We start from the raw sequence: 14,399 nt of genomic DNA on the forward strand, positions 1-14,399 counted from the left end.
GCTTGAGGACTCTGCATTTGATTTGCAGAGCTGACTAAAAACACAAGAGCCGGCTGGTTGTTGCTTAACAAAAGGCCGTAGCTCTTCTGCAGCTGCCGATTTACTCATTTTCAAGGAATGAGCTCATCTAGGAGAGGAGCAGAGCGTTTTCCTGCATCACTTCCCCTTGGGCAACAACGGAGAAATGGGGAAGGCTACTTGTAACTGCAAAAAGCACATCTCAGATGCACTTCACTAAAAAAACTAAAAACCCACGACGTTTCTGACACACACCCTATGCCATAGTGTGCTGGCAGTACCTGGTGCAGTGCAGAGTCCTGACACGCCTGCACGTTATCTACAGAAAATGCATTTTAACATAAAAAAAGATACCTGCTCCGAGCGCACCTTGGCGTTTCCCATCCTGCGTACTGGGTGCTGCTGAAGTGGGACCCCAGCCCAAGGCAACCCGTCGGGGCTTCACTGAAGAGCAGCTAGAGAGCACGTAGCATCTCAAAATATCATTAATTAAATCCTCAAGCAGTTGCTCCACAAGATTTCTGAGAAGGGGACTTAGGACCAGCCTTGGATCAGCCCTTATATCTACCAGGAGGAGGAGAGGGGCTGGGGATGGAGCCAGCACCCTCCAAGCAACACATTTCAGGCAAAAGGAGAACTGAAAGCTCCAGGAAACTCTTATCTAGGAGAAATTCAGCATGCTAAATCAGGGACTTTCTGCAGATCTCTTAAAGGAAGCATTACAAGGGAACAAATTAATTATACAGCTTTAAAAAAAATAAACGGCATGCTGCCCTTAACACACCATGGAAGAAAAACCTGGGAACTTTCACCAAGTTCTGATTAAATTTCTTTGGGGTGATTTTCCTCCCCACTGAGGGGGTCCAGGGAGCACAAACCCCTTTCATTTGTCGAGGTCCTTTCCTTAACTGACCCCCAGGGCTGGAGGTGGACCTCCTCCTCCTCCTCACCAGTGGGTCACACTGGGAGCTGGCAGTCCCACGCGGCAGCTGAGGAGCAGGCAGCGTTTTCCATCCCTGTAGACCACGGCTTCGCGTTCCAGCTTCGGCCAAACCTCTCACCGGCAGCGTTTCGCCGCCCCTCGCGCCCATCCAGCCACCCAGCGAGTTCGTCTTGGGCAAGGATCCAACCAGAAAAATGATTTTTTTTTTTTTTTTTTTTTTTTTTTTTTTTTGTCAGTGGGGTTAATTTTCGAGCGGATGAACGCGATTCACCCCGGCAGATGCACGACGTGCCGCGCCAGGAGCACGCAGCTGCCGCGGGGTCACTTCTAAGCCTGAAGTTGGGCTGAATGAATCCGGCTGCGAAACGTGACACGACGGCGGGCGGTCGAATCCCAAGTGTTGCAATACTGCAATTCCCTGAATTCAATTAAAAATACGCAATTACTGCAGCCTGACACCCCCAGCCATGTCAAGAGCCGGGCCCCCCATGCTCTGCCCGAGCCCCCTCCCCTGCAAGCCGCGGTGCACCGCAGGGAAGAGCAAAGGCTCCATTTCTAGCACGGCAAAACACACGCATGATAGAAACACAAGCATTTAACAATACAATCCATCTTTATTTTGGTAGTATTTTCTGCTGGAAAAGGAGAAACCTTGACTTTACAAATACAGCAAAGTGGTAAAAGAAAGGCAAGTGTATAAAATAAACTGCAAATGATTCAAAGTCCCTGATGGCAACATCAGGAGGAGTGTCACCTTTAGACTCAACACCTTCTGCTTCTGCTACCAGGGTACTGGATGTTGGCTATGCAATAGACTTCACTCGCTATACAGAGATATTTTTAAATAAGGGCTTTTCTTGGTAATGTAAAAAAAAAAAAATCAGAACATTAAATTCCTCCATAGAAAAATACGACCTTATAATAATACCACAAAGTAAATGCATCTTCCAAGCTTTGGATATACCAGCTAACTATTTCTCACAACAACCCTGCGAGGTAACTAAACCCATTGTACCTGGGAACAGTGGGACAAACTGATTTGATTTGCCCCAAGTCCCACAGTCAGCCCAAATCCAGCTGCCTCGTCTCTGTTTTATCTCCTAGAGCACAAACTGGGCGTGTGTATTGTACGGCTGGGATTTGGCATGTCACTGATCACGGCTGAGCAAAGGGACTTGAAATTGCAGGAATAAAGCTCTCGCGTTTCCAGGGGATTCTCTGGTTTAATTTTCCATGTGTTTTTCCCTATTCTGGCAATTACAGACATCGTGTGACACTTTGAAAGACTTCTGATACAATACACTACGATTACAGTGATGTTTTGGGGTGGCATCTTAGACCACATTGACACATGATGTCACCACACCAAGAAGATCCCACCCAACTACACAGTGAACTTATGAGCCGAATTCTTTGTACGTGTAGCTGCATAAACACAGTGCCACCATCAACTGGGTTACTCCAGGGTAAACAAGAACAGTACCGAACTGAGCAAATCTAGCTGCTAATGAAAGTTTTCATATGATCCATTTGAAACGTTAGAAAATAAGAAACTATTTGAAATTGGGTGACATCATCCAGACAGTACAGAACCACTTTACAGACTATTAACTCTGACTATAAGTTAAAGAATAAAATTAGAAGACGACATCAAGGCTAACAGGTCACAACTGTGCTTTCGTAAGTTCAGGTGCAAAGAGCGTGCTGTACACTGCTGCACAGACGTGCAAATGACACTCAGCTGAAACACCATTTACAAAGAGAGACGAAAGTCAGAAACGTGGGGCTTGGAGAAGACACGCTTAACTTGTATGGACATACATGGGAAAGTATCGTGAGATAAAATTCTGGGTCCCACCTTTGCTCTATGTAAAGGAAAATGCTCAGAGATACCGGCCAGCAGCAGGGATGCAGCTGGGAGCAACGGGCTGGGGATTCCCAGGGGCTAAATAAAAGGCAGCATATACAAAAGAGCTGAATTTGGGTCATTTTTGTTTTCTTACAGGGAAGCTTCAGCCCTGGAAAGACTGCTACTGGAGCTGCAGTTTCGAGGCTGCTGCTTTAATCCCGTTCTTTACCTCTGTTTCGTTTCCAGCACAGGAGTTCGGGGCATACGCAAGTACCACGGCTCAGGGCTCATCAAAACGGGCAGATTCACGGTCTGCGCTCCTGAGGGCAAGGGACCTTCGTCTGGGGAAGCAAACGGGACGTCCAGGCGTTTCTGCAGTTCTTGGGCTCAGATTTTAACTACAAAACAAAATCTCTACATTTATATGCAATCTACAGGCACAAAAGAGGAAGCAAAAGTTGTACGTAAAGAGTTCACATCTCCCCACAGTAGAGTAAGAAGCTAATGAAAACAGATTTTGGCTCCACGCGATGATAAACCGTTATCAGACGTACTACATACATTATTGCCCGATAATTACAAACAGTTGGGACACACAACTCCGCCTTAACCCACAGTTTTTTGAGTTTTCGCAAGAAAAACAAAGGTCTTTTCTAACTTTAGTGTGAAGATACATAATTGATATGACTTATGAAGCCAACGTCTCAATATAAATGCATCTCTATATTTGTTCATTGCAGAACACAACGAACTGTTAGCAATCTTTAATTTCACCTTATAAAACTAAAAAAAGTGATGATAGCTTTGTGTAGAAAAAACAAAAAAAAAATATATTTTCAACATACATCTATCATATCTTAGGATAAAGGATCACATATTCTGCTCTTCTTAGTGCTTCTATGCAAACCAAAGGCACCATTGCTACTGATGAGGTTGTGAATTTGGATCTTTTTCTTTTGGGTTTAACAAAGGTGAATGAAAAATTGCCAGGCCAGGACAACGAAAACGTTCCTGTGCTGAGCACACGACTGCATTACTTACTGCTATCACAGCAAAGACGGATTAGGAAATACTGTTGCGCGCACTTATGAATTCACTGTCAAGAAAAATGAAAACATCTAAAAAGGACTGTCTCTAAAAGCAGCTGGCAGGATACACGTCGTTACACCCAACGAAAGAATTAGACTGTTTTTAAGGAAGACAAGAAATACTCACATCTCTGCAAATCCCGTAACTACGCGGTTATGTCTTTGTACTTTTACCAAGCGGGGGAAAGAAAGCATCGGCTTCCGTACACCCCCTCTAAGCCCACAGTGCATGCATTACAAACATCAATGCCACCCAGAACGGCAGCGGGAGTTAGCCACATCTGCCAACTTGCAGTAGAAAGGAATATAAGTGTCGACAAGTGCCATATTATATCTGTAAATGAATATTTTCACATTGGTTGGATACCAAGCTAAGCTCGCGGTGGAATTCAGGACCCTCTTTGCAGTGAACGCGATTACTTTGGAGTGTTTTTTCCCCTCTCTTCTAAGCAGGTGCATCTCCTAAGCAGAAGCAGGGACGGATCAGCCGGCGGGGGAGCGGGACCTTGCAGGGACGCGTGTCGGCACAGCACCTCGTCGGGCAGGCAGCAGTGCCCCAACCGAGGGCACGGCAAGACCCCGCGAACCAGCGAGCGGGTCCCGCGGGGCGAGATGCTCCAGCGGCAACCGGGTTTGCTCAAACGCGCGATTTCCAGTAAGGAGAGCCCAACCTCGGGCAGCCAGCCCCGACACCGGTGCAGCACAACCGAGCGGGTCCCGCAGAAGCGAACCGACACCGGGAGATGAACGACTGTCGCGGCAGCGTCTTCTCACTCAACGCCAACTGGGAAACAGCGAGGGGAGAAGGAATTTCAGATCAGCCAGAATAACGGTGGGGATGCTCACCGCTAGTGCGGCGTTATTCCTAAGGCCGGGATGGTGGAACACGCTCGGTGCTTCCAAATACAATTTTCCTCGTCCGTCCCAGCAATGATGTTTTCCACGCGCACGCCCCGGCACGTGCGCAGAGGATCATCGCGGGCACAAAACAGGAGCTGCCGAGCAGACGTGGACCGTAAGGAGCTCAGAAAATGACTCTGTCTTCTTGTGTCCTCTCCCACCACAGCGTGCTGTTCAGGGTGCCGAAGCTGCTGTCCTCCTCCTCCTGCTCTTTAGCAAGCTCTACAAAAACCTGGAGCAGACAGAAAGGACGTGAATACGCCACGCTCCTTGTAGGAACTTTCTTGGTCACAAATAGAATTCATGCTAAAAACCTCAAGAGTACTGAATGTATTCTTCATCTCCGAGAAGGAAGTTTTTAGTATTTCAAGTTTATTTTTCTCCTTGCTCCTACCCTCCCACCTCATTTCTTCAAGAGCTCAATGAAAAGGAAGTTGGACCAAATACACGCTGAAGGACATTTACTGTCAGCAATAACTAATCCAGAATAAGCAATAATAAGCCTCAGCTTTACGCTGCTTTCAGAAATGAACGGCAATGCCCGTCTTCTGAATAAATCAGAACGACATTTCCACTAACGCCACAAATTTATTTTGCTCCAGTCACTGCAGTTGGCATCTTATTTTTAAAGGAGAAAATGGGAATAAAGAGGAGCAGGGGAACTGGCAGTCCCAATTCACTTTGGAAAAGGGGACTTCAGTTCCCCCAAAATGCCCGAAGAGGTGTCAGCAGAGCGGCCCCAGCTGCCTAAAAGCCGGGCAGAGAGGACAAGCTGCCTGCGCAGGGCTCATCAGCCCCTCCATCCGCTACGACTTGCTCAGATTTGGATGCACGACTCTTATATGGCAGGCGCAAAGTGAATCCACCCGACGCGTGCGAAAACCCCGTCAAAAAACCTGCAACACCTTCGCCTGGCAGGGTTTACTTCCACGAAATATAATCTGCTTTAACATACCTGTTCCAGCGTTGCCTGAGAAAAGCTGTACTCCTCGATGTTAAAGGCGTGTTTTACTGTTAAAAGAATTAACGAGAGCACATATTTAGCAATACTTCACTGTCTGACACAACTGGATTTAAAGCATTTTAAGCTGGTACAAGCACTTACTCTTCATTGCACAAGAAAAAGAGTTGGTAACATCAATAATAATAGAAAAAAATAAATTAAATGAATTTGGAACAGAAATGCAAAGTGCGTCAGTTATGGGAGACAAAATGATTTCTCTACGTGATGCGTGGCAAGTGCTTAATTACCTTCTTCCAGCTTGGAAAAAGAATGTGAAAGCGACTGCACATCTTCTTTAGGAATTTTATATGCCAAAATAGAAGCAAAACTGGAACAAAGAAACAAAGCAAACTTAGCTTCAGGTAATATTACTCAAAGCAAAACCATTAATATCCAAGTGAATGGATTTAAACTCATTTTCTGAAGGTTACTCCAGGCATTTTGACTAGTCGTCATCATCGTACAAGACAACAGGAACGATGCGGCTCCAGGAGAGCAGCTGGGTGATAACCTGGCTCAGAGGTCCAGGTCCAGCTGCATCAGCTGAGACCCCCCCGAGATCGCTCTATGGTTTATACGCCCTTCAGCTAAGATTCAACCATTTATGTTCTGCCTATAAACTCATGAAAGAAAAATCGCTGCCTGGAACTCCCAAAGTTATGAGGTTTTGCCTTTCAAATGAACTCGGACAGAGGTCACAGGATCTTTTGGGACTTTGCATCATGCAGCGGTTCCCGCAATCCAGACCCCAGAGCAGGGAGCTGCTCCACCCCGCACATTTGCTTCTGGAAAATGAACTCTCCTCCACATCTCCCACGTTTGAGGAATGCTCCTTACAGGACGCCTGCAGTGCCCTTTTGGGAGGGTCTCCTCACCCATCACCAAGCCGGACCCTCGAGTTCATACGGCAGAAATTCAAAGCGGTTCGGGGAAAACCAACCCACCCACCCTCAAACTTTGAGGTACTCCCAGAAAACGTTCAAGCATTTCTAGGTAAGGGCCAGTGACTCAGTGACTCAGATTTTACCCATTTCCCAGAGGCCCCAACCAAGGAGGAAGCTGTCAGGCAACAGCTATGCAGAAATAGAGTTTTGCTTCCTCCGGGCCGAACATCTGCACGCGGGGCTCACAGCCGCCGCCCTGGCAGCTTTCGCTTGCCTGCAAAACCCTTCCTCTTTTTTTTTTTTTTTTTTTTAAGCTACTTGTAAATATTTTTTTTCAATTTTACTATCGTGGCATTCCCTACTTGGTGCTGAGCTGCTGAGAAATCAGGGGCTTGTATGAATATCAACATTTTCTGTGTATTTGTTAAACGTCACCTTTCCTGACGATTCGCGTTTGGGAAGATGTGCAAAATCTGCCTCTGCAGATACTCCACCTGCTGTACATCTGCTGTTTCTTTTAATTTCATTTCCAAGAAGTATCCTCTGCCAAACTTACTCTTCAGGTGTTGGACAGTACCTATACATCTACCAATTGCAGAGAGAAAATAAGAGTTGTACCTGTTACACCACGCTCAAAAAGCAGCCTAACTTCTAACAGACCCTTTTTGCAGTTTAAGTTTAATTTTGCTCCAAGTTTAAGGTGCAAAAAAATTGTCCGCCTATATTTTTCAAAGAAATATATTTTAAATGGCACTGTCCTATCCTCCCTGCCACACCACCCGCCCGCAGGGGAGGGCTCCGGCGGTACCTGAGCTGCCCGGACACCAGGATGGCCACGCGGTCACAGACAGCATCTGCCTCTTCCATGTAGTGAGTGGTCAGGATAGCTGCTCGCTCCTTATTTTTGAATGCTGCTCGAATTGCCCGCCTACAAAACATAACCACAAAAAAAATCCCCGAATAAAACACCTGGCACGTAACAGTAAATCCTGGGTTAGCAGGAAAAGAGGAGTGTGATGGTCAAACGCAAACCCGTTATTTTATGGGCCGATACTACTCCCACAGCAACAATTAACACCTGAATTTTTCACAAAGATGACTCGAATCTCGTACTCCTTACATTATTTTAAAGATTCCTTCTGACTTTCAAGCTTTTATCTCCAAGCTGTTCTGGGAGAGGACAGAGATGAAGCGCACCTGGCCCTAAGGTTGGGCTGACTCCCCGTCTATGGCTCTCCCTAGTGTCAACAGGGATAACGCACACGTAAAATCGGACAAACTCCCAAAAAGAATCGAGCCTGGGGCCAGCGTGGCCCCGGTGACGCTCACCACATGTGCTGCTTGGCTTTTGGATCCATCCCAGTTGACGGTTCATCCAAGAGCGTGACCCGGGGGTTGCCCAGCATACTGAGGGCAAAGCAGAGCTGGGAGGAAGGCAGAGAAAAAGGGTAAGGACACAACGGCTGCTGGAGACACGCAACACGGCAGCTCGGGAAGCTCCCTCCTACCTTGCGTTTCAGCCCTACGCCCAGCTTCTTCGTTGTCTTCTGCAGGTGGTCTTTTAAATCCAGGGCACTCGCGATGCTGCGGGAAGCGGGGAGGACCGCACGTGAAAAGCCGCGAGGGGGACGGTTCGGCTTCCCCCTCGTCGCACAGCACGCAAACGGTCTCGTTGGAAGAGCTCAGTTACAAATATTTGTATATAAAGTATAAAAAAAGCAAAAGCAATACGCAGAATGGGAGCGGGGCGCTTCCATGCAAAACCACCTGCCTCTTGTTCTAGAGGAACCTGCAGTGACAACCCAGAAACAGCTCCAAGCCCTGGACTCCCCAGCCTTGCAGCCTCTGCAAAGGTCATCATTAGCACTTCGTAACTTAAAAAAAACCCACCCCCCCAAAAAAAAAACCCAAAACCCCAAAAAACCCCAAATACCAGTTGAATTTTGTATGGCTGAATCTGTATCTCCTAACCTACAAATTGACACTTGCTGAACTTGCTGAAAAGATCAAAACTTAAATGAAAAAAAGATTGCATTAGAAAAAGTGAAAAAAAAAAAACCAAACCTGCTAAGAAAAAGATAGCTAAACCTTAAACATTTCTACGTAAACTACTTACCGTTTTATGACTTCCTTAACATCAGTCTGACTCATTCCTTTGATAGCGCCATAAATTTCAAAGTGTTCCTGCAATGTAATATCTGGCCAAAGCGGATTCGTTTGAGGACAGTACCCCACAAATTTCACCGAGTCATCTTCGCTGTTCAGGCCAAAAGAACAATCTCCCATCAGAACCTGCAAGGAAAATGGATAGACCTTACTCAATAATATTCTAAGTTTCAGAACTCTTTTTGTAAAGTTTTAGCAAAAACCTCTTGGGAATGCTTGCAATACTAATGAAGAAATTTAAATATAGATTCATTTTCTATTTAGCATGTAACGTACCTGCCCACTGGTTGGCTCAATCTCTCCAACGAGCATGTTAATTAACGTGCTTTTCCCAGCTCCGTTGGGTCCTAACAAACCCAGTATTTCTCCTAAAGAAAGGATGACACAAAACATTGCCCATGAGGTCAGGTCTGATAAATGGATTCAAGAGTTGTTTTTGTGAATAAAACAGCTGAACGGCAAGTAATTGAACTCCTACCTTTTTTTACGCAGAGAGAAACATGTTTCGTCGCCACTTTCTTTATTTTTCTCCCCAGAAGAAATTCCCTTCTTTCATCAAACTCTTTGTGCAAGCTGCTGACCAGGATTGCTGGCATCTAGTAGAGAAGAGAGAAGCAGCTGCAGATCCCAGCAGCTCTGGGAAACCTCCAAATTTTGGTTTTGGGTAGTGCCCGCGGGTGCACGGCATTACCTCCTCACTTTTGGGGCTGCTCAGGATTTCTTGGACTCGCAGCCTCTCTGCCTTCACGTCTTCATCTTCATTCTCGTCATGTGGGACATCTGGGAACTTCCAGGTTTTAGCTTTTGTAAAACATTTTCTAAGGGGAAGAAAACAAGATAATGCCGTTCTTGGCATTCAGTTGAGATCTGCTCACTGCTTTGATGCAGAAAGCGATTTGTGTTTGCCAAACCCAGGAGTAACACATTTCTGCAGCACATCTGAGAAGCCCCAAAAGAGCAGAAAGAGCTGTCAACGATTGCAACTATGTCGTCTTTACGCTGAGCTCTTTGTTGGGGTACGGGATCTCTAGCCATGCAATGGGAAAGGAAGTTCCCCTATTTTTATATAGGGGACATCCTTAAAAATTCCTGATTTTGCACTGATATAACTTAAAAGGAAGTAAAAAACCTATTTCTGCACTTTATGGACTGAATTTCAGACAACTAAAGTTAGGAAAACAAATTCTTTAGACACTTGGGATGGGATACAACCAAAAGGTATTTTATTTTTTGCAATATCCCCCCTAGCTATACACTGCATACTCCAGTTTCAACACCAGCATCGCTTTTAAAAATGGCTTATTTGGACTATTACTTTTTAAAAGTCTATTCAACAGAGACACACCTGAAAAATGGATCCTCTCTAACGGTCCTCCCTCCGTTCTTCAGCTCGAAACATCGCAGTAGGAAGAGCCACACGACACACTGCAAATAGGGCTAAAACAGACAAATGCAGTGCTGGTTACTCGGAGGGCTGCCAGCCCGCCGAGGTGACCCTACGGGTGATCCCACCAGTGTGATGAGCGACAAGAAGCTCCAGCTCTTCACCACCAGAGAAGTGCTGACATTTCCGAGAAGATCAAATATATCATTAGACGCTGCTCAGTGGCTTGATGCTGAAGACGCACAACCAGAGCCTGGTTAGATTTAATGGCAATTATTTGGGGTTTTTTGGAGAGAGAAGGGACCGTCCCCTGCTCTGGAGTTCTTGCTCCATCAGCACGGACTCCCGTAATAATTAGGGCTAATATTGGCACCGTTAATAAGATATTGAAACAGCAGATGTTGAGCTGGTAGGCACAGCAGCTTTTGCTTATACTCTTCATTCTGCAACAGGTTGCAAAGCTGCAGGCTCCAGTGATGCTGAGCATTAGATCAAATCTTTATTAATAAAGATGCCTGAACAGAAGGGGCCTCCCAGCAAGAGTTAGCAATTCTCTACAGCAAATATGGCAGATGATAACCATGCTTACAGCTATAACTGCTACCAGGAGCCGGTCCCACGGGTCGTAGTACCCTCCATTCTTTCGCTTGCCTTTCCAGGAGACCTGACAATGCAAAGAAACCACATTGGAGCAAATAATCACCCACCAGAGACTGCGTATTCTACACCGCGCTTCAATCCCAAATCAGTCACTCAAGTCCTGCTGCTCAAGCGCTTTCCGAGCTCTGCAGAGACCCTGCTTGCACAAGTCTGACACCAGTCAACTTCCATCAAAGTCCCCTGGGCTGCTCCCAGTTTAAAGCCACCAGCTCCCAATTAACCCATCTCCCGTCACTGGGTTCGCTCAGTCCGCAGGCTGAGAAACGCATGGTTTTCCTTTAGGTATTTAATGGAAGAGTTGCTGCTTTCCTCATTTTAAAACTGCAACACTTTGCTTATAGGAAAGAGGTGACTTTTCACCAGCAGTTGCTATTTTTCACGTGTTAAATGGCTCTGGATGACATGACACCAGAAGGCAGCTAACTCCTGTCTTGTTATCATTACGGACCCCCACCCAACCCCAGCCATCTACAAGTGCTCTGGAGAGGATTTCTTGTGTCCCCTTACCTTTATAAAACAAATCAGACAGCCAATAAGAGGATAAATAGGAATGAAGATGGAGAAGACATAATGCAGGATGGTGGTTACCAGGTAATAGTCCAGAAAAAAGGCCACCTCAGTGACAACCGTACAGAGCAAGGCGGTCTGTACAAAAGAAAAGGAAAAAAAAAAGTCAATTTTCATTCAGTTCAGACTCCCCAAGCATAAGTTACCTAAATTGAGGCACATTTTTTAAAATTTTTATCATTTAGGATATGGCAGTAATACAAAGACATTGGTAAATGTTCTAGATTTCTTGTGCATTAAGGACACACAGTTAAATAAAATAACTGGGAAGCCTGTTGTGGCTTTGGAGATAACCAATCTTCCCAGCTAACCAAAACCAAGGTAAAGTTACTCACCACTGAAAATATAAATGACCAAAATTCTTTCGTATTCTGGACTTTTTTAAACGTGAAGGAGACCACATAAGTGAACAGCACGACTGACGGGACATAACCGATCAGGCAAAAAATCTGCAGAAATAGGAAAGGTTTCTCAGTAAATGCACAGCAAGAACCTAGGGGTGAATTTTTTGTGTAAGTATCAACTGGCATTACTTTAGTGTGCTACGTAACTCTGGATTCATCTTTGTCACTTAATTTGATGTATTTTGCCACCTTGGTACATACAGCATATACTACTAAAGACACAAATAAAAGAGTAGGTGGATAGGCAGGAACCTCACTCGCTCAGTTTCCTAAAACTATTTCCCATTTTTTTACAACACAGGCTCCCATAAATGTTGACCTGAACATTTTTGGCAAACATTAGGAATTCCACCTTCAGCCTTAGGATTTTCGCAGCAACTAGAACAAGGGTAGATGTACTGGTAGAAAAATAGCCCTGCAGCACAACAGTCACATCCCAAACCTGATTAACTCAGAGCTTCTGGGAAAGCAGCAAGGAAAATCTGATTCTTCTCAATTACAGCTGGTATCTCAGGGAAGCCCGCTCTGAATATAAAAGACATGAAGACTTGTAGTCTCTTCAATCTAATCACATGCTGCAATTCATTGCGGAGCTGGTCTGTGTTCAAAGTCACTGTAACCTTGTCATTAGCAGCACGCCGACGCAAATGAAGCAATTATCAATCAGCAGCAAAGAGCGCAAAGCAGACTGAGCAAGCAGGGCAAAAAAGGACGGAGCACTTCCTTGGAAGATCCTGGTATTTTAAGCTCCATTTTATTCCACTTCTGAATGAAACTCCAAAATTTGAATATTTTTCCGCATGAAAAGTAGTACTATCTTGCTTTTGGTGCAGCCTGACTGGTGCCTCTGCACCAGCAGCCTTAATTAGGCATTTTCCATGTGTATCGGTTGGAAAAATTCTGCTGAACCGTCGAAGAAAAAAAGAAACGCTTGTAGAAAACAGCATAACCATGCTCTCACATCCCCATGTGTGCTCTGCTCCCCACCACACTCACCACAGCGAGGAACTTGCCCACGTAGAAATAAACGCCGTAGTGAAAGGCGAAGAGGCTGCCTATCATCAGGACAAGGATGGAGAAGAACAGCGGGAGGTCGACGACGGCTTGCCCAGTCCAGTACGCGGAGGGATAAAGCCCCGCTATCTTCAGCTGCGTGTATGCTTTGATCTGCAACAGGAAAAGAAAACGCAATGTTAATTAAATGTTAATTAAAACGAACACTGTGTTAATCTGCCTCGGTACGTGAGCGGGATCTCGTTTTTCCCTCTAATGCACTGCTTGTACACTGAGGTGGCATCAGCGTGGTACCCAGTTATTGCTGATTTTAGCTGCCAAAGAAGAAAAAAGCACTTCCACGGAAAGCAAAAGGGCTTTTCCCAAATCTGCTCTACCCCAGGCAGCAAACAGCAGTCACATCCATACTGCTGTGCCTTGCGCCTCTCACAGCAAAAGGAACTACTTAAAACACCTCTTTGGGTTTTCCCAAAACTCCAAGGTTCTTAAGTTCTTGTGCAGTCTCTGAATCAACACCTGGAAGCTTACCTTATGGTTTTCTGCATTGTCCATGGCAAAATAGGGTGGCATTCCAGTAATAATGATTCCCAGTAACACAGCTTCAAAATAGATCTCTAGTCTGAAAATCGTGTCTGGAAGATTCTGAAACATAAATCAGATTTCTTCAGTACCTGAATGTGTGTGACCAAAAAAATGCATTTAGAGTTGGAGCATGACCGTAACTGCTAAAACATATACTCTGTGTATCTCAAGATCGTCTGAGCTGCAGCATGGAGAAAAATACCTATGGAAGTTTTGGGAGTATTTATGAGAGTGTCTAATAAACTCCTAGAGCGTTTCTGTCCTGCAGCAGGTCCTCTCCTCTCCTAAAGGCCACCCCAGTCCTGCCCAGGAGGCAGCAGACCTCCAGCATCCCCGCATTCAGCCTCCGAGAATTGCAGGTAACCTGTAACAAACCCCTTCCACATTCCCAACAGGACATTCTCTTTCCAAGCCCCTTTTTCCTCCACTTCCCACAAGCTGCAGAACAAAATCCCGGCACCTTTCAAGCCCTCTTCAATTCTGCAAAGGTCCGTACCACCAAGGACTTACTCCACGGGCTTTGGGTACCAGCTTCTCCCGTCGTTTACGGCGTGTTTTTGCACTCCCCCTCGCACCCCAGGGATGCTTTGCCACCTGCCCGGTGTTTAAGGGCGATTTTTGCCGCGCAGCCCCCGCTGCAGCCACGGGTGCCGCTCACCTGAATGAAGGGGTTGCTCCAGATCTGAATGCTCTCCGTCACGTTTAAATTGCGCAGAAGTAGATTGCTTACAATATTCATCAAAACTGGCAGGGAATGCACCATGGTGCTGTTGAATACGATCGTGAAAACGTAGTTCTGGAAAGGAAAGGATGTGCTATATTAATTCTTCTGCACGAAGGGTAATACCCTGGGAGGGCTCTCCTATGGGCTTAAACCTGAACGTCGGGAAAAATCTTTGCATAATAGAGTATGCTTTGCAGGAAGCTCTGGGCCGCT

The 14,399-nt window shown here is 45.7% G+C and overlaps 1 protein-coding gene across 7 annotated transcripts in view; it reads right to left on the reverse strand.

The window, feature by feature from the left end:
- Nucleotides 1-1,555: 1,555 nt before the first annotated feature.
- The window catches only part of ABCA5 (ATP binding cassette subfamily A member 5), a 34,023-nt gene continuing 21,179 nt past the window's right edge, over nucleotides 1,556-14,399 (reverse strand). For 4 of the 7 annotated variants that reach the window (XM_030014184.2, XM_030014185.2, XM_030014186.2 and 1 more), the window contains exons 23-40: nucleotides 14,121-14,258; nucleotides 13,409-13,522; nucleotides 12,863-13,033; nucleotides 11,798-11,911; nucleotides 11,403-11,540; nucleotides 10,825-10,899; nucleotides 10,197-10,288; nucleotides 9,543-9,669; nucleotides 9,330-9,447; nucleotides 9,128-9,219; nucleotides 8,802-8,977; nucleotides 8,194-8,269; nucleotides 8,015-8,109; nucleotides 7,494-7,613; nucleotides 7,121-7,270; nucleotides 6,050-6,129; nucleotides 5,754-5,809; nucleotides 1,556-5,030 (exon numbers count right to left, since the gene is read on the reverse strand). In XM_030014184.2, the coding sequence (XP_029870044.1) occupies nucleotides 4,923-5,030; nucleotides 5,754-5,809; nucleotides 6,050-6,129; nucleotides 7,121-7,270; nucleotides 7,494-7,613; nucleotides 8,015-8,109; nucleotides 8,194-8,269; nucleotides 8,802-8,977; nucleotides 9,128-9,219; nucleotides 9,330-9,447; nucleotides 9,543-9,669; nucleotides 10,197-10,288; nucleotides 10,825-10,899; nucleotides 11,403-11,540; nucleotides 11,798-11,911; nucleotides 12,863-13,033; nucleotides 13,409-13,522; nucleotides 14,121-14,258 (2,040 nt within the window). In that variant the 3' untranslated portion in view covers nucleotides 1,556-4,922. Of the gene's footprint in view, nucleotides 5,031-5,753; nucleotides 5,810-6,049; nucleotides 6,130-7,120; nucleotides 7,271-7,493; nucleotides 7,614-8,014; nucleotides 8,110-8,193; nucleotides 8,270-8,801; nucleotides 8,978-9,127; nucleotides 9,222-9,329; nucleotides 9,448-9,542; nucleotides 9,670-10,196; nucleotides 10,289-10,824; nucleotides 10,900-11,402; nucleotides 11,541-11,797; nucleotides 11,912-12,862; nucleotides 13,034-13,408; nucleotides 13,523-14,120; nucleotides 14,259-14,399 lie in introns of those variants that run through there. The other 3 variants (XR_005932568.1, XR_005932567.1, XR_003923370.2) reach the window with 3 other exon arrangements.

Source organism: Aquila chrysaetos, chromosome 5 (genome assembly GCF_900496995.4).
Source record: "Aquila chrysaetos chrysaetos chromosome 5, bAquChr1.4, whole genome shotgun sequence".
Lineage (NCBI taxonomy): Eukaryota > Metazoa > Chordata > Aves > Accipitriformes > Accipitridae > Aquila > Aquila chrysaetos.